The sequence below is a fragment of the Sander lucioperca genome, chromosome 11 (genome assembly GCF_008315115.2).
Source record: "Sander lucioperca isolate FBNREF2018 chromosome 11, SLUC_FBN_1.2, whole genome shotgun sequence".
NCBI classification, from domain to species: Eukaryota; Metazoa; Chordata; class Actinopteri; order Perciformes; family Percidae; genus Sander; species Sander lucioperca.
Genome location: NC_050183.1, coordinates 20,784,901 through 20,811,846, shown reverse-complemented (window position 1 = coordinate 20,811,846; position 26,946 = coordinate 20,784,901). Strand labels below are relative to the sequence as shown.

General features: G+C 40.6%; 1 protein-coding gene across 1 annotated transcript in view; it reads right to left on the bottom strand.

The window, feature by feature from the left end:
- Positions 1-14,906: 14,906 nt before the first annotated feature.
- LOC116039139 (ephrin type-B receptor 1-like) overlaps positions 14,907-26,946 on the bottom strand; it is a 101,226-nt gene continuing 89,186 nt past the window's right edge. Inside the window, exons 18-20 of the mRNA XM_031283945.2 lie at positions 20,991-21,187; positions 19,963-20,121; positions 14,907-18,424 (exon numbers count right to left, since the gene is read on the bottom strand). Coding sequence (XP_031139805.1) covers positions 18,313-18,424; positions 19,963-20,121; positions 20,991-21,187 — 468 coding nt within the window. The 3' untranslated portion in view covers positions 14,907-18,312. The remainder of the gene's footprint in view (positions 18,425-19,962; positions 20,122-20,990; positions 21,188-26,946) is intronic.

The window sequence follows — 26,946 nt, the reverse complement described above, 5'->3', positions numbered from 1 at the left end:
TTTGTCATGATGATATGATTCATAATTTCATGTTTTCAGGAATTCACTGGCATTGCACCTTCAAAAATAGGCATTTTGGATGAACAAGGTTTTCCGACTGCAGCAGCAGTGGTTCGAGGAAGCCCCCTAATAATGAGATCACACTGGTCTGATTCATTCAGGCTCCCTCAATGTCACAGCATAACAGCAACAACGACAGTAGCAGCAAGGGGAAGGCAGCACAGACACGATAACACACACACACACACACAGCTAAGTTCTGAAATATCCGCAAAATAAAATCATTAGTACATGTTTCCATTAGCTACTATTATGTTAGTCCTGTATATTAAAAGTGATATGACAAAATGATGCACTTTGTCAAGCTCCTCTAACTTTGAAACATGATAGCATTTTACAGCTGCTTTCTACTAGAGCTTAGATCGGGCCCAAACAAATCAAGCCCCTACCTACCCGAGCCCATGCACGTTGTGTCCGAGCCCGTCCCGGCCCGACACAAACTGTAATTATGAGCCCGAGCCCGATTTAAACCCGAATTATTTTTTAATACGTGGGCCGTTATAACTGATGTTCTCAAATACAATTCCGAGTAGTTTGAACTACAGAAATCTGTTTAGAATTATCTTAAAGCTACATTGTGTAAGAATTACTCCCATCTAGCGTTGAGATCATATATCGCAATCAACTCTTTCTCGCCAAGCAGTATTGCAGCTACGGTGGCCTTCACGCTTCAAAAAGTGAAGGTGTGCAAAAGGCCGTCTATCAGCCGTCGTTGTTGGAGTTCATGTATGAGTTCATGTCGGAGAGTGGCGTGGACGCGCGCTTCACACCATGAGTGGGCACGTGCGCCACCTGACGGAAAGGAGAGAGAAAGAAAAGGAGACTGCAGCGGTCCGGAGGATAATTAACTAGTTAGGATTTGGTGTGTGTGTCCAAAGCAGCTCCAATGTTCACTCTTTTTTCTGATGACGCCGGTCTCTTGCTCTTTTCAATAGCCGTTTTCTTTTTCTGGGTGACGAAGAAGACTCCTGTTCCTGAAATTTGGATTTTGAATACTTGTGGTCCTCCATGTTTCCTTCTTCAAACTTGCCGAGGCCGGGAATCGCTTCCCGGCCGATACCCATTAGCAGCAGCTGTGAGTCGAAAACGCGAAAGGCGGAGCAGTATGTCCCTTACCGGCTAACGTATTTCAAGATGGCGCATCATTATGGAGCGTCTACCCCAGTTCATGCAAGCGCAAATGTAAAATTCCAAGCTAATAGGAATACTTGGAATTGATGGTGGTGGTAAATATTCATGAAAAAGGACAAGTTTATGAAGGGCAATACAGATTTTGATAATGAACAACTACAAACGTTACACACTGGGGCTTTAATGAATAATGCAACAAGGACGAAGCAGGCTAAACTACGCTGTTTGTTTATTCAGAATGGAATGGATCGCAAATGGATCCGAATGAAGAAACGTAAAAAAAAAAACTCGACCCTAGCTCCCTCAGCCGAATAGTGAGGGTAACAGATCAAGGCAGCAACATAATCAAAGCCCTGGAACCATATAGGAGACTTTCTTGTCTCAATCACCTAATTAATACTGTCCTTCGCCACGGTCTGCATGCTGATGCACTGGCCGACAACAGTGCTGCAGATGGAGGAGACATGATGTAGCACAGTTTACCTCACACTCAAGTCAGTGCAGGACATACACCCAGATCTATGGGAGAAGCTGGAGAGACATAGCTTTCTCCCCACGGAATTAGGCTAATAAAGTAATGATTAAAAAAACACAAATGCTTGATCAAGGGCCCGGCCCGGCCCGAGGATAGCGGCGAAAAATATCGGCCCACGGGCCAGGTCGGATCAAGTTCGGGCTCGGGCTCGGGCTCGGGCAGAAAATCTTAACTCTACTTTCTACCGACATGGCTTTTTTTCTTTTTTTTAAAGGAATAGTTCAACATTTTGGGTAAATAACCTATACACTTTCTTGACGAAAGTTAGATCAGAAGGCCAGTACATCTCTTGTGTCTGTGTTAAATATACAAAAGAAATATATTTAGAGCCAGGAAGCGGTTAGCTTAGGTTAGCATAAAAACTGGAAGTGGGAGGGAAAAGATAGCCTGGCTTAGTAAAATTAAATCTACCTACCAAAACTTCTAAAGTATTTTCTGAATGTGTACCGATTAAACAAATAAGAGCTGTTAAGTAGTGAGGTTTGGAGTCTTTATGCCAAGTTAAGCAAAATGACTGCTGCCTTTATCTTCATATTTATTATTCATATAGATATGAGAGAGGTGTCAATATTCTCATCTAACTCTTGGCCCAAAAGCAAATATGTGTATTTTGCAAAATAAAAAATAAATAAATAAATTTTTTTTAATGAATTTGCCTTTAATAATGCATCAGTGCCCAGAGGTGTTTTTATCAGCCGCTATGATGATACAAATGCAGGTGACACAAAACTATAGCCTTCTCCTGACAACCCAACTTTTTGGAGTGGAAGCAAGTAACAGTAATTGGCAGCACTACATAAATATATGTCATACAAATATGAAGATTATGAAAAAAAGGCTCCAAAAGGCAGACTGTTATTTGAAATGACAGGAATACTTTCATCCATAAAAGAAGCAGAAACACGTCCTGCAACACTAAGGTGTTTTTGAAAGTATCTGTTGTCATCCGCTTTTATTGCATCCTTATTTTTTGGCCAACTTTTCCACATCAGCACAGTGTGAAAACCTTTAGATACATTTAGCCTTTTTGCCACACAGATTTCTGTTCACACTTAGGTTTTAAATAGGCACATCGCAAATGTAATCAAACTTTGGACATTGAAAATGTGTGCGTTGCGAGATACTGCAATATAGAAGTAAGTGGGAAATATAATGTTGGGGATTTTTGGTGAAGTGACCCTTTAAAGGGTTGGACTTCAGTCTGTTATTGCCCAGTAGACATCGAGAGAAATAAAAATATACACATAAGCGAGAAAAAAAGTCTTTCATAAGATTAGAGTTAAACCTCCAGTGGGTCACACAGTTCCCTGTACTTGGTCTGTTACAGTGTACTTTGGTTTTAAAGCAGTGTTTGGTTTCGTCGTGTTCGTACTTCAAAAATAGTCTCAGCAGAAGACTCCCACCGTGAAAAACAAGATTAGACTGAACTACTTCCTACTAACACTGAGGAAAGCAACACAAGTACTGATCCCTCCAGAAGAATCCCTGGCTAAATTTAAACATCAGAGGCCTCAGGGTAGAAAAGAACAATGGGATGCAGGAAACAGAGAGGGGAAAGGAAGGTAAAGGGGATAAGGTGGGAGGAAGGAAGAGATAGAGAGGACTGAAGAGGAAAGAGGAAGGGAAAAGTGTGAAAATGCAGACAGAGCACAGATACGGTGATATTTTGATCTTTGACACACAGATTTAAACTTCAGGTCTTACTTGAACAACTGAAAATGTATCTTACACTGTTCTAATGTCACTGATGAATACATCCAAAGTTTGAATATTAAATACAATCTTAATTTAGTAGAAATCTCTCAACAAAAACAAAGATATAACTTGAATAAAGCAGGCAGGTAATTTGCACGGCATTGACCCAAGTCGTAGACAAAGTTGTTTATCTTACCTCTGCATCTACTTCGGTGAGCCCTTACGGGGGAAGATGTTAAGTTCAGATGAAGTTGAAAGAGTTGAGCATCAAAGTTACATTTGACCCACATTTTTCAAATGAAGGTGCTCAGGGCAAGGCCCTGAAAAAATGTGTTCATTTCATCTGAATTCGGTAACACGTTGAATCTAGTCAAAATGCAAGACAATACTTTCTGAATTAATTAATAGTACACTGCAAAGCAAATTTCTCATTATGTATTGCTCACTTGTGAATGTTAATTCTTCATTCTCTGGCACAAAGCAGCCTGCAAACCCTCCAAACATAAAGTACTTTTTCTGGCTTTCAGAGGAACATGTTGCGTCCCATTATGGTCCAAAAGTTATTTGTAAGCCTTTTTTTTAGATTGACAAGAATACACTGTGCTTCTGGAGAAAACACTGCATACATGAGCATGAAAAGGATGACATTTTAAGTCATTCAATAACAGCCCAAACTCTACTTTTACCATATATATACCCTGAGTAAAGTCATCTGACCCTGCTATGCATCACTGCACTGAAGCTCTTACTGTGTAGCTGTGATATGATGAGGTCACAAGTGATTTATGTCACAGGGTAGTTCACAGTTCAAAAAGGCTGGAATGCCATAAACCTCAGGGTTTTTTTGCTCCCTGCTGTGTTCAAGATACACTCTGAACTGTAATTTATAGCATTGTTGTTGATGTTGCTTCTGGAACTTTGTTGCCTCGTCTTCTCCACAGAGCTCTATAATGCAACTTGCATACATACGTTTGAATTGGTTGCTATAATCTTAGGCTATGCAAGGTTTGTCATTGGTTTTGATTTAGATGAAAGCTGGATCGATGAGTCATCTTTACATTGTTTTCCAGTGTTAAAAAATGCTCTGAGTGGGAGCTATTTATTAAGAGCAAAACGTTGAAGGTCCAATGTGTAGGAATTTCTCCCATCTAGCGTTGAGATCATATATCGCAATCCATTCTCTCGCGCCACGCAGTTCAAAGTACGTATTACAGCTACGGTAGCCTTCATGCTTCAAAAAGCTGGTCTCTTGCTCTTTTCAATATCCTTTTTCTTTTTCGGGGGGAAAAGAAGACTCCTGTTCCTGAAATTTGGATTTTGAATCCATATTTGAATATGTGTGGTCCTCCATGTTTCCTTCTTCAAACTTGCCGGGGCCGGGAAGCTACGATACCCATTAGCAGCATTAGCAGCACCTGTGAGTTTATCATGTGACAGCGAAAACGCGAAAGGCGGAGCAGAATGTCCTGTATGTCCCTTACCAGAGAGTCTACCTCAGTTCATGCGAATGCAAATGTAAAATTTCAAGCCAATAGGAATACTTGGAATTGATGGTGGTGGTAAATATTCATGAAAAGGACAAGTTTGTGAACAGACAACACAGATTTTTAGAATTTACAACTAAAAACGTTACACACTGGACCTTTAAAGGGCACACACTCTAACACTGTGAGTCCAGTTGACACACAATCTGTATTCATTACAAACTAAAACAATTAGCCCAATGGGATGCAATAATTAAAGGTCAAAATCTTGGTCTGACTTTGACAAAGCTTGCAGGGATGATGCATCTTGGACCAGCATTCAGGAATTTAAAACTCTGCAAATAAAATGTCAATCTTTGAAAGGGAGCAACAGCTACCTTATGGCATCAGTCTGACTTTGATAAGTCCAACTCTGCCCTATCTTGACAGAGGGAGTTTTGACTACAGCCCTGCCTGTCACTCTAGAAAGCTAAATGACGCTGCCTCAAATGACATCACTTGTGGCAATATATAAGACTTCACGCAGCTCCCTCTGGAGCCACAATAGGTTTAATGCAGCTTTTTTTCAATGTTTTTTACACACTCCTGTAGTCTAGTAAATGTTGATGTGTACAGTTTACTGTAAGTCTATGACTGAAGTGCAGAGAAGGCCGTATATTTGGATTTAGCCTCTGAGATTCGTAACTGAGCGAACATTTCATCGAGCTTGTCTAACTACTGTACATCCATGTAGTTACTAAAGCTCAACACACCCACTCCAACCTCTGATGCACAGAGAGGTGACATTTCACGTTCAAGGCTTTCCACTGCCAAGTCCCACAATGCCTGAAACTGTTCCTGATCCCGTCTCTGTACCTCACAGATGGCAACTCCACAAGGTAGTGATCCTGCCTGGCTTTTCACCTACAAGTAGCACCCCGAGGACTTGGCTCTTGGGCCTTTGTGTTTCTATTCTGAACAAGGTTGTATCATGAACTAGTCAGAGATGTGTTCATAGAAATCCACAAATCTAATTTTATTTAGTCCTGTAAAACTTGTAAACTAAAGCAACATTGCTCAGAAGCAGACTAAGTGAACCAAGCAGGTAATGTGGGGATAAAACAGCAGACTTTTCACAGAATAGGCAGACAAATTCATAAAGGGAAATGGCAGCAGGTAAGGAGTCAAAAACAACCAAAGCAGGCAACACAGAGAAGAAGGCTGCAAAGCTACAACAGAGAGGCAACACAGTTAATCAGGCAAGAAGTGTTCTCTGGAGAATACTGCGGGAGACCTAATTGACTAATAACGGGCAGGCGTGCCTGCTGGAGACCAATCAGGTGAGTGAAGGCAGGAAACTCATTGAGGGCAATTGCTGGACAAGTTGAGAAAAGGGTCTAAAATGACACTAAGTTCAAGAAAAATACTGTATCGACATCTAAATCTAAAGAAAGGGAAGCAAAACCACCTGAAACTATTTTACAGTGGTGTTAACAGACATGCTTTCTCTACCACCCAGTCATTCAGCATGAGAGTTGTTCCAAAGACAAGACAGGTGAATCTTTATTGTATGTTGCTGCACACACACAAAATAACATGACATTTTTGTAGTTGTTTTGAACGACTGTCTTGCCCGGGTTTTGTGTAACTCAAGAGCACGAGAGGGCTCAGTTCAGATCTGTGCAAATCTCTCCAGTGCTGTGTCATATTTATTTTAGCAGCCTAGTAGATAGAGATAGATGCTGCTGACTGCTGCTCAATAATAGATAACCATTCATTCCTTAAAAAACCCCCCCCCCGCTCACTATTCATCGTTTTCCTGCAGAGAGTTCTGTGAGGGAAAGATAGAGGAGAAAGAAACAGAGCCGGAGAGGAAGAGAAAGAATCATGCCCTCTTGTCTCCAGGAACAAAGTCCGGAGAGCAAAATGCCTCACACCAGTCGACCAGTGCAGGGAAAGAGAGAGTCAATTATTTATCCAGGGGGTTGTTGGGGGAGGAGAGGAAAGACAGAATTGTGTGGTGAGGTTGTGTGAAGATGACTCACTTTATGTGACACACACACACACACACACACACACACACACACACACACACACACACACACACACACATTTCATAAAGAATCTTTTTTTCCCTCCCTCCTCCATCTTCTCTCTCTTCACCTCCTTCTGTCACTCTTTCCACCGGTGATGAAGTCATGCCACCACGCCCGGTGTTGTGCACTCCACTAACACGCCTGACCAGGCTTCAGTTTGTAACTACTGAAAGCCATTAACCCTTGAATCAGAGGGTTGGTTGCGACACACACACACACACACACACACACACACACACACACACACACACACACACACACACACACACGGTATCATCCATAAGACACGAGCTCTGGCCCATATCTCTGAACTCTGAAAGCATTGATACACAGGCAGCAATGAAGGGAAGTATTACCCTGGCAATTCCTGGCAAGTGACATCCCATTGCTTCCATGCAACAGCCAAACATCCAAGATATTGTGCAGAGCAAGGCCATTATTTTCAATAAAGAATATGTCGATTTTCTTCTGAGCAGCTGTGCAAGCCATAGTGGTACACAGTGTTCAGCTTTTCCTTTAGGTTTTGTGGGCAAAGTTCCACTAAATTTAACTTTTATTTTGGTGAACAATCTCAAACATTGATGAATATGTCAGAGATGGTGAGAATACTAGATACAAAAATAGTGATTGTTTAGATTCCAGTGTAGCATCCTCGTTAGCTTCTATAAGCTTCATCCTGCACCTTGCACAAACTAGGCATGCTTACATGTTTGGTGTAACAGATGAGTCAGTTGCAAATGTGGAAGTTATGTTTTCTTATGTCAATGCAAGCTTAAGATCGTTGCTTGCCGTTTGTTTGTATCCCATCTCCTACAGTAGACATTTATTTCTTGAAACCACAAAAGTGATCCGTCCTAACATTTACCATAATCACAATGTTTCCCTAAACTTAAACTTAAGTATGGCGTTAATCATTTTTCTTAGCATGAATGATTCCATCAAAAAAACTCATTGACTTGTTAAGCATTATAAATCTTTAAAAACAGGTCATAGATATATTCTTTTATTTTTGTAAAATGGCTGGTCATGTTCCTAAAACATCTGAGTTCTGTGTTGTTCCAACAATACTCAAACAAGAGTAAAGAGCATATTTGTTGGGGACTATTTTCAGCTGCTGATTAATACACATATGGTGCTGTCGTGAGTATTTACAGCAGCAGGATGGTGTATGTGGGATTAACTCAAAATAAACTACAGTGCCAATGTTCATGGTAATAAAGGAACATGTCACCCAGTGTAACGGTGTGGTTCATTCTTGCATTTTTAATAATTTTTGGACAAAAATGAAGCTTTATGGCACATAAAGGCTACATGTATATGAGGCTTTGGCTCCACAGATGATACATGATAGTAGAATTAAAGATATTTGTTGTCAATACAAAAATATATATCCTTATCCTTTAATCCTAGAGGTGGAAGATCACTAAAAGCTCACACAAGTTTTTTTTAAGTGGCCGGTTCATGTGATGGAGATGATTAGCTGCATTTTCAATCCAGCGATTCAGTGAAATAAATAGAGAATGTATGTATTACTTTTCACTCACAGGCCACACTTTACTGTAATCAAATTTCATTATCTGTCACTTAACGACTTTATGTCAATTACAATCCTAACGTGTATTCATGGCACTCATTAGCCATTTGCAATAGTTCCTTTGCTGTTAATCTGTTTCATGTGAATTTATGAGGCTCTCACTCCTCTGAATAATACACTGCAGCAGACTCCACAGGCTGTCAGGTAATGGGTTTCTTTTATTAGTGAATCAAGCTTTAAATGTGATTCAATCAAGCCCGCCTCGTGGGTTTTTGAGCTTTTGTAAATTTCTTGTTGGCTCAGCTCTTAAATGCCTCTATAACGCTCTGAGGAGAACTACACTGTATTATTCAAAGTCGTTCTCCCAGGTTGTAAACTTCGCCATTTATCAAAAAAGAGTTGCAGTCACAAACATGAGTCACTCACATATTTATAAAACTGACTCTTACTGCCATGAATGATTAATTTAGTCTTCTGGCATAAAAGTGAAACTCATTATGGAGTTTTATTACCTTTTTTTATTACTTTTCAGAATGTGTTGTCTTCTATAATCTACTAAGGAATTTACCCTACAGTGTGTCAGGTATGGGCTTAATGTTGCCTCCAGTATTGAACATCAAGCAAAGAATATTGAGTGGCCCCATTATTATTATTATTATTATTATTATTATTATTAACAATATGAACTCCCCAGTTATCTGCCATGTCCTGAGTAGGCTTAAAATGACCTAATTTAGAAAACGTCCATGTGTCCGTTATATTCATAGACAGTTAAAGAAATGGACCAACAGATCCCGTTGCTCTGGACAGAGACCAGTGAAGTCTATTAGAAGCACTTTTCCGGTGATGGCTGAGCGTTACTGCGCAGCCTCCAACTGAGCTTGAAGACGTAGATGTGACGTGAGCAACGTGTCTGAAAGTTGTAAGTCTTCTGGTAGCTGTGCCAAGAGAAATCTCAATCATTCCAAATCTTGCCGAGACGGAGAGCGTAGGTATATGTAAGGAGATAACATAGGCACAGGCTAATTATTGCTAACTAAAATGCTAGTTAACATTAGTAATTACACTTAAACAGCTAATGTAAGTCAAAACTGCCTGCGAGCTTCTCCTGTACTGTATGGTAATTCCTCTACTATGCGACAGTAAGTCGCATGGTTATGACACAATCGTTAGCCTATTTTTACAAAAACGTATACTACGGAGCCATAACGTGAGATACAAGGTAATGGAGCCTTTTATACATTGTCGTGTTTCTTTAGAAATAAACAATGGACAAATAAAGTCTTTAAACGCTTCAGATGTAAAGTTATTCACTGTCAAAGTGACGTCAAAATGAATGGCAGTCAATAGAATGCTAACGGTGGGTGAGAGCTAGGTAGCATCAAAATGGCGCCATAGGAGCTACTCGTTGTGGAGAGAGGCTTACCCTCTTGGTTATATCTGATGATATTGTTTTGAAGATTGGCTATATTTTCTCTGTTTGGGGTTAGCCTGGCTCTGTCTGAAGGTATCAAAATTGCTTATACCAGCACTAAAGCTCATTCATCAACACACAACAGTGTCTTGTTTGTGTAATATGTACTAAAAAAATAAGTTTAATGGGTTTTTCCAGAGGTACTATGTGCCGGACTATTTCTTGGGTCTTTTTTAGACTTTGCTTTATGAATTAAATAAACAAGACATAACGTGTCAATTGGTGAGCTTTAGAGGTACCAATAGGCAGATGTTGTTACCTTCTCAATATATATAGACAATATACCCTTCAATTTCCTCTTATCTGTCCTGCATCTTGAGCTGGACTGCTTGTTAATTGATTACCAAAGCTGATCAGTTTGATTGATTCGTCTTCTTTATTGATAAACAGTGCATTGTAAATGTAAGACCCAGAAAGTTAACAGCTACAAACTCACACACGCACGATGTACAAACATTTTACTGCACACTGAACAGCACACACACAGTATATAACACACACGCGAGCGAGCGCTCGCACACACACACACACACACACACACAAAGACGCACAAGCGTGCGCATACTCACATTATATTACAGCATTATAATACATTACAGTGGGATGCTCTGACTATATGAGCAGTAACACCTATAACAGTATTGTAGGTAAACAGAGAAAGGCAGACTACAGCTGATTACTGAGCTGTTTTTCTTTTTTTCCAAGAGAAACCAATATACATAACATACATAGTGAAAAGTATGGCAAGCAATAGGAAATAAATTAAATTAAACAATTAAAAAGAAGGGAAAACTTTACTGCATGTCCAGAGAGTGTTTACAGCCATAATTGTTTTAGTTTTAGGATAGTTTGATTAAACACTGTGAATGATTGGACACATGTATCAAAGTTTAAAATTAGATAACAAAGCCTTCATTTTTGGGTAGAGAAGACCTTTAATTTCACAGTTTTGGGATACATGCTCTCCTGATAACCCACAACACCACACTTCCGTTTGTTTGTATGTGTACAAGTGATACTTGCCGAAGTTAAAATGATTGTGTGAATAGTGCATCTAAGAAAAAGAAGAAAAAAAAAAAACGAGCGCTGAACTCGCTTGCCTTTAAACCGTTTGTCAGTCGAGATGCAGACTGGAAGCAGAGTGAGTTGGACAGAGAGGTTGTGGGCATTAGGAGAAGAAAGAGGACAAACGGGTAGGGTAGAGCAGAGGGAGAGAGAGAGAGAGAGAGAGAGAGAGAGAGAGAGAGAGAGAGAGAGAGAGAGCGAGAGAGAGACAAAAAGAGAAAAAGTAATCTCTCCACACCCAGCCTCATTTTAATTCAAACACGAGTGTCGAGCTTTGCCTCTTGCGCCTCCACCACTCCTTTTTTTCTCTCTTTCTCTCTTATCCTTCCCTTCTCCTCTTACCCCTTCTATTATTCCCTTTCACTTTTTTCCTCTCATCTCCAGCCGCACCTACAGTTTCTATTACACCAGTGCAACAGAAGAGGAGAGAAGCAGTGTGTTAACCAGCAGCCTCCAGAAAAATAACTGCAATTAAAAGATAAATCCACCCTAAAGCACTTAGAGGTCCTTCTGGTGACAGACCTTGCATTTCTGGGCCTATTTTGTTGTATATTGGTAGATATTTTTCCTCTCAGGGGCTAATTGGCCAAACATAATGTGACATCATGTTGATATCTTTTCCGGCACAGTTACAGTGGAGTCTGGATGGAGCTCTCTATCTAAAACATCTCTAGTAAATGTCAGGTTTCGGTGTCAGTCTGAATCAGAGAGCGAGGGCTTTTGTCAGCAGCTGCCATTTGTACCGCCATTCAACAATGAGAAATTCATTATAGTCGTCCCCATTGACAGTAATCCCAGCAGACCAGAATGCATTGCAGCTACAAAATGTTGAGTTTTTGTAAAGGAGAGAGACTATGGTCACACATATATATATATATATATATATATATATATATATATATATATATATATATATATGCCAACCCTTTTTAGAGCAGCGAATTTCCACACAACACTAAAGCATCATGCAACACTCATCAACATCATCAAGAATAATGTCTTAATAAACAACACGGAATACAAATAAAGAAACCTTAAAGGATATTCATGGGAGGATCTTTCCTTCAGGTGAAATCCACAAGTGTAGTGCCTGTGTCCCAAACCAATACTATACAGATGTGAAGTGGGAGGAGCTATTACAGGGGCCCGTGGTTTTGCAAGTATAAGTCCCTTTAATTTTTCTAATAGACAATGACCTCAGTTACACTAGTCTTGGGCGGATCCAATCTCAAGAAAGCTACGTGTAAATCTGTCTAAGAAGCCTTTGAGACGGATTGAAATTTGATTGTTCAAACCAACTCTGGAGACAGCAGGGAGTTAGGTGAAGGAGATAAAATGTTTGTCTAACTCACAGGTCATTAATATGATTCATTGGTGCATGTTGTTAACTAACGAGAGCTAAACTGTGCGATTTGTGATGAAAGCGGGGGGAGAATGAAAACGTGCAAGAATGAAATCCCCTTTTCAATACCATGGATATAGTGCCACTCGGCCAGCCATGCCAAAACACTGATTAATGAACTTCAATATTCAATGGATAATAATCTCAGAATGAAATAGCACAATGTGGTGTCAACACAAAACACACCGCTTTCAAGCCGGGGAGTGAAGTTCATTTCACGGCGAAAATTAAATCCTTTAACCCAGGAAATGCTCGTTCGTTCCTCTGGAGTGTTTTAATCCAAACACTGATCTTTTTCCTAAACTTAACTAATCATTTTGGTGCCTAAACTTAACTGTCATCACGGCATGACGCTCACTTTTTCTGGCTTAACTCAACTACCATGGCCCCTGAAAGGACCATCATCTGGCGGTGCCTATAGCACCTATTGGCTGGTAGCCGGCGTTCTGGAGCTCTGTAGCGGCTTAATACAACCAGCAACTGCCACTCGGATTTTATTGTTCTATGGCACTATAGACTTCACGTTACAGCGCAGTTTAAAGCTATAGTTCGTAGGTTCTGCCACCACCATGAGGAATTCTAAGTTGTTTTTTTTCTTTCTTGCTCAGTACTAAAGTGGTTTGAGTCTTATTTAAAGAATAGGGACTACTTTGTGTCTATAGGGAATTATACATCTGAGCATACAAATATGACGTGCGGAGTTCCCCAAGGCTCCGTTCTGGGGCCTCTCCTGTTTAACATCTACATGCTTCCACTGGCTCGAATTATGGAAAACAATAAAATAAGTTACCATAGTTATGCGGATGACACACAAATTTATATAACCTTATCGCCAGGGGACTATAGTCCAATACAACAACTGACTAAGTGCATTGAACAAATTAACGACTGGATGTGCCAGAACTTTCTTAAATTAAATGAAGAAAAAACTGAGGTGGTTGTTTTTGGAGCAAAAGAGGAACGATTAAAAGTCTGCACTCAGCTTCAAACGATAATGTTAAAAACAACAGACAAAGCCAGAAATCTTGGTGTAGTCATGGACTCAGACCTGAATTTTAACAGCCACATTAAGACAATTACAAAGTCAGCCTATTACCACCTTAAAAATATGTCAAGAGTTAAAGGACTTATGTCTCAGTAGGACTTGGAAAAACGTATCCATGCTTTTATCTTCAGTAGACTTGACTATTGTAACGGTGTCTTTACAGGTCTCCATAAAAAATCAATCAGACAGCTGCAGCTGATTCAGAACGCTGCTGCTCGAGTCCTCACTAAGACCAAGAAAGTGGATCACATCACTCCAGTACTGAAGTCTCTACACTGGCTTCCAGTGCCTCAAAGAATTTATTTCAAAATACTTTTGCTGGTTTATAAATCACTAAACGGTTTAGGGCCAAAGTACATTTCTGATCTGCTACTACAGTATGAACCACCCAGACCTCTCAGGTCATCTGGGACAGGTCTGCTTGTTGTCCCCAGAGTCAGAACTAAACAGGGGGAAGCAGCATTCAGTTTTTATGCTCCACATATCTGCAACAAACTCCCAGAAAACTGCAGATGCGCTGCAACTCTTGTTCTTTTAAATCAAGGCTGAAGACCTATCTCTTTGATGTTGCCTTTCTTTAAATAACTGTTCATTTCTTATACTAAAGTTGCATTGTTGACACTGTATGACAATCTATATAAGCATATAAAGAGAAATTCCTATTTTATCTGCTTTTATATATTTAACTGTTTTAATTGCTGTTCAATGTTTCATTTCTTATACTGCACTGTAACTTTTATTCTCGTATTTTGTCTGTTTTACATTTTTTAATCTGTTTTTATGTAAAGCACTTTGAATTGCCCTGTTGCTGAAATGTGCTATACAAATAAAGCTGCCTTGCCTTGCCTTGCCTAAGTAATGACAACAAAACTGTCGGCGTTTCCACATGATACAAGCCTTCCATGAGCGGTTTTGGCAGTTACCAAACAGCTTCAGCTTTGTTACCACCTCCTTCTGGACTGGAGGAGGTCCAACCCTGATTTGCATGTAACCCAGAAAAACCAAGACTGATTGTGATCTGGCCAACAGTGCAATGGAAAAGTGCAACTGAAAGTGTCTTAAATCTCATCTGGAGTATTTGACCATCAGTGGTACTTTGTATTTAAGTTTTTATGAGTGGGTGGTTCCCGATTTTCTGCACAGGCAAGTGCACATGCTAACTGCACTATAATCTCTTGGTGATTTTATTTTTCAACATAAGACCCTTCATTAAAAAAAAAACATGACGTCAAAACTCCCTTACTTTTAATAAAAAGGATTAAAAAAGTAATTTAGCCTTGACATTTAGCACTGATACAATCAGAAAGTGTATCTCTCTGTTTTCTTGTATAAGAGCCTTGTTCACATACACACATAGAAAACTCTCAAAGGATTTAGTAAGCTATTACTCTCTTTTAGGTGCTGGATTTAGGGTGGATTTAACTTTTAATAAGCACTTCAGAAAACTAACATCAAACACAGTTTTCTCCATAAACTCTTAAAGCACTTCATCCTGTATCTTTTTAAATAGTGCATGATGTACCAATAAACGATCCCATTTTATGCAGCACTTTGGACAAAACTCACATCTGTTTTGTCCCTGAGATATTCTCTCTGGGTTGTATATTTGCGCGCAAACCAAAACATGTCAAAGTATTAAACACAAGACGTGCTGTGGATCATTTATGTCTTTCTCAAACACTGACACAGGAACATGTGAAATGCCTTTGAAAGCTCACATCTAACCTTGTTAAATTGAAGAAAAGAAAACACGAAGCAAAGGACAGACACATCACACGTAGCTACAGTACATGTTACACTAAGAAGCCTGTCTGTGTTGATAGCTTTCATTTCTTCTGCATGACTTTTTATTTGTTTAGATGGCGTTCAATATGAGCTTACACTCATCAACTCACTCTTTGTTAAACCCCCGAGCGCTGAAACTGTTTTTTCCACAGGCATCTATTTACAATGAATTATGCCTCTGAACCACTGACAAGCTCCCAGTTGATCTCTATACTTCCTGATAAAATGTTCAATAAGCTATCGTTGCCAGGCAACAAATGCAATTCCGGCAGAGCAGATTTTGCCCCCCAGAAAAAGTGGAAACTGAAATGTTTAGAGGTTTTAAATAGTTTCGGACCTCTCAATGTCACAACATTCATTAATAAAAGAGTTTGGGCCGTACCGGCAGTGGAGAGCAGCGGTGCCAGACAAAAAAACAAACACATCGTCCTGTAGGACATGTCAGCCGTAAAACGTGTTGAAAGCAAACAACTAAATACTGTCACTTCTGTCATTGTGAGCATGGTTCCAAGGGGAATGGCAAATAAAAATCACAACATCCAATCAGTGCTGCAGACTGGTAATCCTTGGGATGTGGGGGCACACGCATGACCAGAGGTTTGGGCTAAAGGCAGAGCGAGCCTGCTGTTGTTTCACAGCTGGTAATCTGCTCAGCGCTAAGATAAAAGAGATCTCCCAGTGCTTCTCCACCAGCGGGCCCCAGAGGGAGATCAGGCATTCTTGGTATCATATTTTGTGAAGATGAGTGAGTTAAACATCACATTTCTGCACCAAAACATGATAAATACACCAGCAATTTCCGTCTTGACCCCTCCAGCATTTTATTATTTCACTATCTCTTCTTGTTAGATCTTTTTCTCTGACATGTCTGAGAAATCAGTCTGTGTTGCTTGTAAATGAGTTTTGCGTAATGCCCACCATTGAAAAGGTTGCTGTCCACAGATCACAGTCACTTCATGTCATTTCATCTGCAAACTGACACAACATCGGGAGGAAATGTGACTCTGACAATAATGACATGTCCGACAGCCAATGAATACAAACTAAAACAAATTGATACAAAGGCCCCTGCCTACTGTAGAGTGATTACCATCTGGACTGCAGCCATACAGTTTTTAAAGAAATGAGATTTGTTTCATGTGCAAATAGTACACCACCATTAGATGTCTGGTTTGTTCATGCGTTGTATTAATGGCTGACTGGCAGTCAGCTTTAGGATTTGCAGCCAAATCACAAGAACAATGGATGGTTAACCTTTTCTGCCTTTTGAGATTCTGTGGTCACAACAGGTGCGTCTCAGCAGCTGATAATGACTCCATATCTACAGTCTCTTAAGCTGTTTTTCCTTTTCTTCTATTCTCTAAAGCCTGCATTAATTCCTAGCTGGGAAAATGCATATTACACTGCAATGGTTTAATATTTCTTTATCCAATTTCTTTTTCCATTGCCTGGTTTGTCATTGCCTTTACTCAGAGGGTATATGTGCTGATTGTAAAACATCATCCATTATGAGTAACCTTTGAATTAAGTATTTTAAGTAGGACAGGCTTTGCTAGCTCTCTGTGTCGAAGAGTTTATCTTTTTCCTTTTGCTGCATGGGAAGTACAAAAAAATAGAAGCATGAAACCTATTTTTCTGTTGTTTGTTTTGTCTGCAGTCCACAGCACTTAAAAGTTTGTTCCAGTGATGAGTCACGCAGAGGAAGATAATCATACAGAGCTCAAAAAATACTCCAGTGACAATTAATTGTTTGATGCTGTCGGCAAAAGTGAAAGCAAATGAGCAAATAGGAAATTAACATCCCATATCATAATATGTACAGTCTCTTCAATATGAAGATGGATTCACAAAGTCCCATTAACTGTTGGCTCTTGTCTGGATTCAAATGGTCGCAATTTTCACCAACACACTGAAGTAGTCTCAACAAAACATACTGGAGATTAAAAAGCCTGCGATGGGTCTCCAGAAAGACCTTTTGTCAGGCTATTCGTCCAGTTCGTGTCCCTTCATATAAATGTCTGTTTGGTCAGTTTCCTCTTCACAGTAGCATGTTTGTGTGATTTATCTTACATAAAAACCAGGCCATGTTGTCCTTGAATCAAACAGTCAAGCTGGTATAAACTGGTCTGTGGATTTCAATGATGGAAGTGATCTTGCAGGGAGATTTTGGGGCGAGAGGGAATGGGGGTTTGTGATTGTACCTGTTGTAATCAGACAGAAAAGTCCAGACACTATTGTTTTTTTTTTGCAGTCACAAATCATGTCTGCTTTGTTTTTCCTCTTGCACTAAATCTGCATTGAATTCCCTCCCGGAGGCATTTCACTAGCAAGGACCCCACCACAACCATGCAATTATGTAAAGGTTTAATAAAATGAGGACCTTGAGGATGGATGAACGAATGCAAAGAAGGTGTTGAACACGGGGGAGGAGGTTGACTGGTTAGGCCTGTCTGGGACAGATGTATGAAGGCTGGGGAGGAGGGGACTCTGGAGTCCCCCAACGTGCCTCAGACAGTACTTGGAGACTGGGACAGGTATGCACAGGATTGAATAAGCTGGGATGAATAGGGATGAGCAGGGGAATGGATGGGGTCGTGGGTAAATGCATGAGGGGGAGGGACGGGGTTGGGATGAGGGGGATGGAAATGGAGAGGTGGGGTCCGGCGGAATGGATGAGAAAGGGAAGGTGGATTGACAAACTGTACAGGAGGGTTTGATAAGTAGGCCTTACAAGCTATTAGAGGTGTGGTTGAAGCGTGTCCATGCTCCCCAACCTAAGTTTACTGGTTAACATTTAGTTTAAATCAATTTGCTTAATGGTGTGAAGTCTGTCCACTGAATGAAGGAGGGACCTAGTGACTGCTGAGGCCACACAGATACAAAAATGACCACAGTGATTGTTAAAAACGTGTAAAGTGGTTTAGATATCCAAGGTATGAGGGTAAAACAGAAGCGTAAAGATGATAGCTTGCTCGTTCAGACTGTACACGTGTCGAATATTTTATACTGCGTCGCTCCCCTGTGTGGTTACACAGATTCAGTAGGAGACTGGTCATCGATGTTGGGCCTCATCGACTGAACACTGGTCAGGATTTTCTTCTGGTGTCCGGCTAAAGACACTCCAATCCTCTGAAGATCTCTGGGAAAAAAAACACAGAGAGAGGTATGGATATGAGGTTGCATCATCATCACAAAAAAGTCATATTAACAGGAATACTTTTAAAGGTGCTAGTACTACATGTAGGTTTCTTAACACCAACAAAGCTTTACTACATTAATCATGAGTGGAGCTTGAATTGGAATAAAAGAGGCGAAAGTGCTCTAAATTAGCACAGCAAGAACATGCTGGCTGTTTTTGACTGGTTTGATGAAATAGTAACAAAGTAGTAGCCTATGATTAACTAATTATTTTCAGAGAGAAAAATGTAAATGTTTCACATAATTCCCTCTCAACTTTTTAAATGTATAGATACATTTTTTAAACTCCTTTCAGGATTAAAAGGAGCACAGAAATGTCTTATTTTTTCCTATTTAAATTGTTGTTTTAAATGTATATTCTGCATGTACACTAAATAATGAGGTAAAATATAATGTATCAAACATTTTATTTTACTGATATTATATAAATAATAAATAAAAAATAAATATTTTGCTCTTAACCACAATTAAAAAACATACATATTTAGCCTATATAAGGTCATATACATCACTTTATACTGGCTATATGGGCAGATGTCTCTTCATAGGATCTAACATTGGCCTGAATTTTAAAATATAATTTAACTCAGACAACACACCACAAATTGGTGTTGCAAAGTTTAGTTTAGTTTCAAAACTAAGAAAAATGTGTTCAGGAAGGTGTTACCGCCCATTGTATCCCTGAATAGCAGTGCCTCATCTATGAAAAGGGTTTTAAATACAGTTCACTGGCACATGGCACGTGGCTCTGTCTGCACTGGTACTATGTTGAAGTATACTTAATTAATCCCTGTGGGGAAACTCATCATCTATGTTTGACCCACAGTGCAGCGTACAGGGACCAACTCCAGATGTGAGGTCAGTGCCTCGGTCAAAGATAATAGCAGGAGTAGGAGCCACATCTCGTAGCTCTCACACAGGAGGAGTGAGGCTAATTTGGCTCCTTTACAGGCTTGTTTAGGCAGGAACAGCAACAATCTACCCATTCTTTAAAAAGCAAACAACAAAATGCATACCTACAGTGTATACAACGTAAATTAAGCTAAAACTCACAGAATTTCTCACAATGGCAGATGATGAAGGGAGTGAAATGCTGATAAAAACCTGGCTTCCAACACATTCAGTATAGTAAAGAACAGGTATGCCAGGTACGGGAAATAACTACATGAAAGCTTTAAAGAAACAATAGCATGACCAATTTCTCTTGGAGGAAAGACAAGAGTCTTATTATTGTTCTGTAATTGTACTCAAAGTATTTTATTTCATGATAAAAAGAGGACGAAAAGATGGAAGGAAGGAAGTCTGGGAGATTGTTCAGAGCGACAGACAGGCGCACACATGGACCAGCAGTCAGCCAACCAACCGCCCTGTCAGTTGTCCAACTAACAAGACACAGACTTGGCAGGTGAGCAGTGTGAGACGTCGGCAGGGAGAGACAGAGACACAAAAACTGAGAGGCAGTTAAACGGATAGACTCACTCGGCTGTGATCTGTGTGATGAGCGGCAAAGAAGTGAAGCCCGAGCCCAGGAAGGAGTCTCGATACTGGGTCATCTTCAACGCAGCCAGCCAGTCTTCCACCGAGCTCAATCTGCTCAGGTCTGGAGCGCCACGGTCTAACAAAGGATGATGGGAAGGACTGCAGACCAGACAGTGGATACAATAGGAGAGACATGAAGGTATTAGAAAAAACATTGTTTCACTAAAGGCTAATTTATTCTTCTGTGCTAAATCCATGCCGTGGCTACGTACGTAGGGAGATACCGACCCTACACTGGACCCTACGCTGTAGACTGATGTGCTCCTCTTAAAATATTTAACTACACGTTGCGGTGATGCACGCCGATTGGCCGTGGCTTGGTAGCGTTGCATTTCCCCCTACTCATTTCCCCCTACTCATTTCCTGGTTCTCCTTCTCCATAAACAACATGAAATCAAGGAGAGGGTTAACTTTTCCTGCTACAGATTTCTGACCATGGTCAGAAAGCACAGTACAGGGGACACACTTTGTTTCTCTCACTATGCCTCTTTAGAGTCTTCGCTCCGAAGTGACTTTCCATGACCGCGCACCTCTCCTAACCCACCCTCCACGAAGTTGCTAGTAGCCAAGGAGGACACGTAGAGGATTAAAAAAACATGATGGACTCTTCAGAAGAGGTAATTATCTTCATTTGAGTTTCTGCGTTGGAAAGTCACCGGAAGCCACACTTTTCTGAACACAGCCATACTGAGGAATAAAGAGAGAGTTTTGTGGAGCTGATAGTCTTAATTAGCTTTGTATCAACTCATTTGGCAATGGCTTGAATGTAACGGACGTTCATTAATATCAAAAAGTTACACACTAAAGCTTTAAAGAGATCAACGCACACATTAACACAGTATAAAATTTCAGGCCACTTACATAGGCTACGGTGAAAGCTCTGCATGGAGCCTCCGCAGAACCATAAATCAGCCTTAAGACAGGAAGAGTGTGATTGTGTATGTACATGAGTGTGTATCTCTCCTCACCCGGGGGCGATGTTGTTGATGCCGGCTTTGAGAGATGCAGGGTTGCGTATCATTTTGTCCAACATGCTGACAATATCGGGGAACTTTGGCCGTGCGTTCCTGTCTTTCTGCCAGCAGTCCAGCATCAGCTGGTGCAGCACAACCGGACAGTCCATGGGAGCTGGCAGCCTGAAGTCCTGCTCGATGGCATTTATCACCTGGGACACAGCGAGAGAGGGGAGCAGGGAAAAGAGGCAAGAGACAAACCCCACAGAGGATTAATAGCTGACTCTCAGTTCATTGTTTTGGTTTTACGGCCCGCGACTTTACTGTTTGGGTTCACTCTCTCCGTTGTCATCAGTACCCTTTTCAAACACAGCAGGCAGCTAATAAACAGACTGTACACTACCTGCTCAGCAGCAAATGGCAGACAGACAAAGTTAGCAACTACCTGGTAAACATAATGAAGCATTCAGCAGCTAAACAAGCTGTTTTCTTTAGGAGTTGGTGGAGACCAAAATAGGGCTATAAACAGAGTCATTATTGGACTTGGTCCAGACTTGATCGCCACATACACGTCTCCAAATAAATGCAAATGTTGCTTCGTATCTACTGGATTCGTGAAAAGCTAATTTACTGTTGGCAACTGTTAACACATTCATTATATCAACTTAACGTAGAGATAATATGTCCTTATAAGTGTTACAGCTTGTTCCGTTGCCCCAAGTTGGCCAGAAGTATCAACCAACACTACTGTTTTAATATTAAAGACAGTGAAATGGCAGTCAAAGCATTTTACAGGGATTTGATCAAATTATTGAAGGATTTGATTGCACAGAGACTCTGGGGAACTACTGCAGTTCGAAACTGGGTTCAATTGTACAGAGGCATTTGCCTCCATCCAGACCCCCCATCACCCACATTGTTGGATGAGGAGGCAGAGAAAGAAATATTAATTAATCAATTCCAGACTGCATCCATGGCAGTTTCTGAAATGTAAACACCATTTTTGCATACTGATATGATATCCAAACACTCTTGCTTGCTCGTGACCCATATTGTTCTGCTAGCTACTACGACCCACAGGTTAATGAGCTGAAGTGTGGTTAATGGAAATGTTAGATAGTTGCTCTAAACTCAGATTGAATAGGCTAAATTCATGTACACCCCCTTGCCGGAAGTTATAAAATATATATTTATAGAAACCCACTTTTTTAGTAGGGGTATGGGAAATATAGTTGACAGAGGGAAGAAAATATTTTGAAAAACATTTATTTTTGTGATCAGACATCACTAAATTGCACATAGCAGGGGGCTGGTCTATGGTACTCAAGGTATCAAAGGGATGAAAGAGGCAAAACGATCCGAAATTGAGTCCAGCTCTCTCGTTGCTGTTTAGGGGACACTTTATATTTTGCTCTTGAGTTTTGATTTGTGACTTAGTGTTGGCAGAGAAGAGTTCAGTCTTCTCTGTTATACAGTAGCTCCTTTGTGATTTTGAAAGGTGTATTTTTACAGAAGAATCTTGCCTCTTTCAGCTTGAATTAAAACCACATGAAAAAAGAAGACTTAGATCAGTTAGGGGATTCAATTTCATTTGAATACATCATCCTGACACAGCATGCAGTCGCATATCCAGATATGCATCGCTAAGCAGCAGTAACGGACACTTGCTACAGTCTCTGATGTCGAGGCAGGTAGTTTTAAACATAGGAGCTTTGATTTCATTACGCCAGTGCCGGTACTGAGGATCTGCCAATGCTTTTCTGTGAAAACTTTTAGGCAATCATTTTGTATTGCAGAGAGGTTGTGCTAAATAAGCCGGAATACCTTTAAGTACAGAATGTAATTATCAAGAACATCACAGAATTCAAAAACTCCTTTGACTGAAAGAGTAACTACCTGCCTTGTCACCCTGAAAAAATAATCAAAGAAACGAAAAAGTTGCATTATCTCAAATTATTCTGCCACTGTGACAGGAATGTGAGAAACCTGATGGCTCAAAATAGCGTATAACGTTTTCTGTGTTTGTAAAGACTTCAGATTACATCGATATTTCAGCTGCTTTCACACATCACATATCCAGTTACTATCATCTTTCTTCTCACACTCCATTCTTTAGAGGCCCAAAAACCCTTCGTAGCATCAGGAATCAGAGGGGCTGCAACTCTTAGTAATGACCACCATCAAGAATCTGGAACATTCTCAGCATCAGTAATGTTTGAATGTAACCACAATGAGTAATATGGAAAGGTAAATCCCAAAGTACTACTTAAATATTTTACATTTTAGAAAACAAACTTATTTGCTCAAAAGCATGTAGATTAGGTTCTCCAGTCAGTGCCCTTGATCAAGGCACTGGCTCAGATCTGGATCTGTAAGTAGCTTCCCACTGCTCCCTTGAGGGATGGGTTAAAGTGCAATGAATGAATTTCGCTACATGTATGTATATGTGACAATAAAAGTACCTCCAGCAGCCGGTTAGTTTAACTTTGCTCAAAGACTGGTCTACACTTAAAGGGATACTTCACCGATTAGCATTAAGCTTTGTATCAGTAGAAACCCGGTAGTACTTTTGAATGACCGTGCCCCTGAGACTAGATTTAGCATCATCAGAGGCATTTTTGCCCAGAGGATATGGACTACAGCCAGCTAGTTCCACGTTTTCAACTCACCCAGAGGGGGTGGGACTGTCACTACCGATGCGAGTCGAGTGTCAGCCATCTTGGAGCTACGCTAAACAGGCTCACTCTTTTCAGCAGCAAACGTTTACAACAATTATGTGCATTCAAACTACCGCACATGTGTACCACCGGGATACATTGGTACAGATCGGAGAATAAGCAGGAAACTTTATTATAGACGGAATACTCGACACACTACACAAGCTTTGCCTGCTACGGAGACCAGCACCTCAGCCTGCGGTGTCGCTCGATGCCGGTTGTCGGGTAAGGGGACATCGAAAGCGGTGTGCATAAAAGCGGAAACGCAGACCGAAGGCAGGAGTTCGAGCCGGCCACCTGTCCCATCCATCCTGCTTGCAAATGTCCGCTCATTAGACAACAAACTGGACTACATCCAACTTCAACGAAACTCCCAACGCGAGTTCAGAGACTGCTGTGTTTTTGTTTTTGTGGAAACATGGCTGAACAACAGTGTACCAGACTCCGCTATCCAGCTACCAGGCCTGCTAGCCTTCTGAGCAGATGCTGCTCTGTTGGGTAAGACTTGTGGAGTAGAGCTTAGATCGGGCCCAAAAAAATCAAGCCTGACCCTACCCGAGCCTGTGCACGTTGTGTCCGAGCCTGGCCCGGCCAGACACATTAACTGTAATTATGAGCCCGAGCCCGATTTAAACCCGAAATTTTTTTAATACGTGGGCCGTTATACTTGACGTTCTCAACTACAATTCCGAGTTGTTTGAACTACAGAAATCTGTTTAGAATGATCTTAATGAATAATGCAACAAGGACGAAGCATGTAACCTGCGCTGTTTGTTTATTCAGAATGGAATGGATCGCAAATTATCCGAATGAAGAAACGTAAAAAGAAAACTCGACCCTAGCTCCCTCAGCCAAATAGTGAGGGTACAGATCAAGGCAGCAACATAATCAAAGCCCTAGAACCATAGCCTATAGGAGACTTTCTTGTCTCAATCACCTAATTAATACTGTCCTTCGCCACAGTCTGCATGCTGACGCACTGGCTACATAAATGACCCAATTTAATACATATTCATCTTTCCAGCAGTGAAATATCCCTTTAAGGTCTACATGCAAACAGTGGACTTCAGGAAATCACTGCCCAAGGCCAGGAAATAGTCCCGCACATAACCCCCACAAAATCACAATTGACGTTTCTACAATTACGTTTTTGTACGTTATTAAACAAATGAGGTATAACGTGTTAATTTGGGGGCAAGAAAGAAAATAAGCATATTTCCCAAAGTGTCTATTCCTTTATACTAATTGTGTTATTACAGTCAGATAAGCCAGACGTTTTAGGTGAATTAGTTGCCTTCTTAAGGTCAATAAACTCTGAATTCTCTGAATTTTTAATGTCTTTTGTCTGCTGGTCACTACACTGCCATTCCTTCAGTGTTCCCCAGTGTGTTCCCACCATTCCCCATCACCTGCTCATTATCTTCCCTAGTTTACCTGCCCTGTAGCAGCTCTGCTAGATTTTGTATTGTGCCTTCCTGCCAAAGCGGTCCACCCTTTTTTCTTATATTCCTGCCTTTTTTGTGTGACCTCTGCCTGTTTCTGCACTTTTTCCTGCCAACTTTTCCCCTCTTTTATCATTGACCTAGTAAACGTTGTTTTAACTCCACCTGTTCTGCCTGTGATTCAAGCTTTAGAGTCCAAACCTTGCTTCCAAATGTGTCTTGAGTTTTGGCGCTGCTGCAACATTATTAATGCCTGAATCTGCCTTTAACAAAGCAGATGTGCCATGAAATTCCTTGAAATAATGCTTCAATATGTTGTTTTTTTTCCAGTGCTTCCCATCAAATATAAAGTTACTAGCCCGTGTCAGTGCACTTGTAAGCCTTCCTAACAGTAAGCTGAGGGAATGCGGTGCTTCTACTACTGTAAATTCTGCACCGGGGATTTGTCTGAACGCTGACTGAACTCTACTTGACCCCGACACACTTCTCAGGCTTTGTGCTGCATAAATTCTCTCTAAGCACCGCTGTCAATCAAAATAGCAGTGAGTGTAGTAAAACATCACAGGTCTCTTTCATGATTAATTCATGTTGAACACAGCACCTGTGGTGGCTCCACTGACAATTTCACCGTTCCATGTTCTTTGAAATTGCATGCGTGTGTGTGTGTGAGTCTGTGTGTGTGTGTGTGTGTGTGTGTGTGTGTCTGTGTGTGTGTGTGTGTGTGTGTGTGTGTGTGTGTGTGTGTGTGTGTGTGTGTGTGTGTGTGTGTGTCTGCCTGTATGTGTGTGGTTCAGCTGTGTGAGTTTAGGGTGTGAGGTTCATGCATAGTTAATGCCCCAGCAGACCCTCGTTAGCTATAGTGGTAACACACACTTTCCCCATCATTATACACTGTCTGTGCCGTTATAAAACTGTCTCTGTCATTATACAGACTCTCTGTCATTACTGCTGCATATACTGCTTCTATTGCTGTGGAGCAACCATGAGGGGTGAGGCTGCAAGGGAGGAGGTGAGGAGAGACAGTAGGGGGGAAGGTAAGCGATGGGGTAAGTGTGAAATAAGGGGGAAGAGATGGTTAAGGTGATGTAGATGCTAGACAGGGAAACGGTTCCCTGCTGACCAAAATGGTGAAATGATTTAGTATTATTAGTATAAAATGTGTGTCTGTCTTACAGTTGGAAGGGCATCTTGCCACTGATTTACTCCTCATTAATGAGACAGCTAACCAGTTAGAGAAAACTTTTACATACAGTCAAGTTAATGACAACATTGCTGGAGTGGAGCTGTGTCTGAAAAATGTGTTCTTACTGGGGAAAATGTGAAAAATCAACTTTAAATATTTCCTAAAAGAAGGTTATTAAGAATATTTTCCAATATCAATAATTTCCCAGTCTCCTCGGTGTCAAAGCCATTAGATATATAGATTCAGAAAGCAAGAGTTGGGATTTAGAGCCTCAATGCTTTTTGGGTTTTAGTGCCAAAACTAACTATAGTCTGAGTATCACATTTCTTCTCAGAATAGAAAGCTAAAAATAAGGTTGTCAACAATCCGATCATACGGACCCTCTTTTTTATTTTCCTTTTAGTTTTAAACAGTAAAATTGAATTCTCATTTTAAAGAAAGGATAATAGAGTAGTTTTATGATAGATTCAAACACAATTAAAGCACTGTTAGAACTGTGCACTTCTTTTAAAAAAAAGAAAGTCAATAATTTTTAGCCTAAAAAACTGGAATAAATGTAACATCAAACCACTTAATAACATCATTGTGATGCCAGCACAGATAACAAAATAAGGTATTGAAATGCTGCA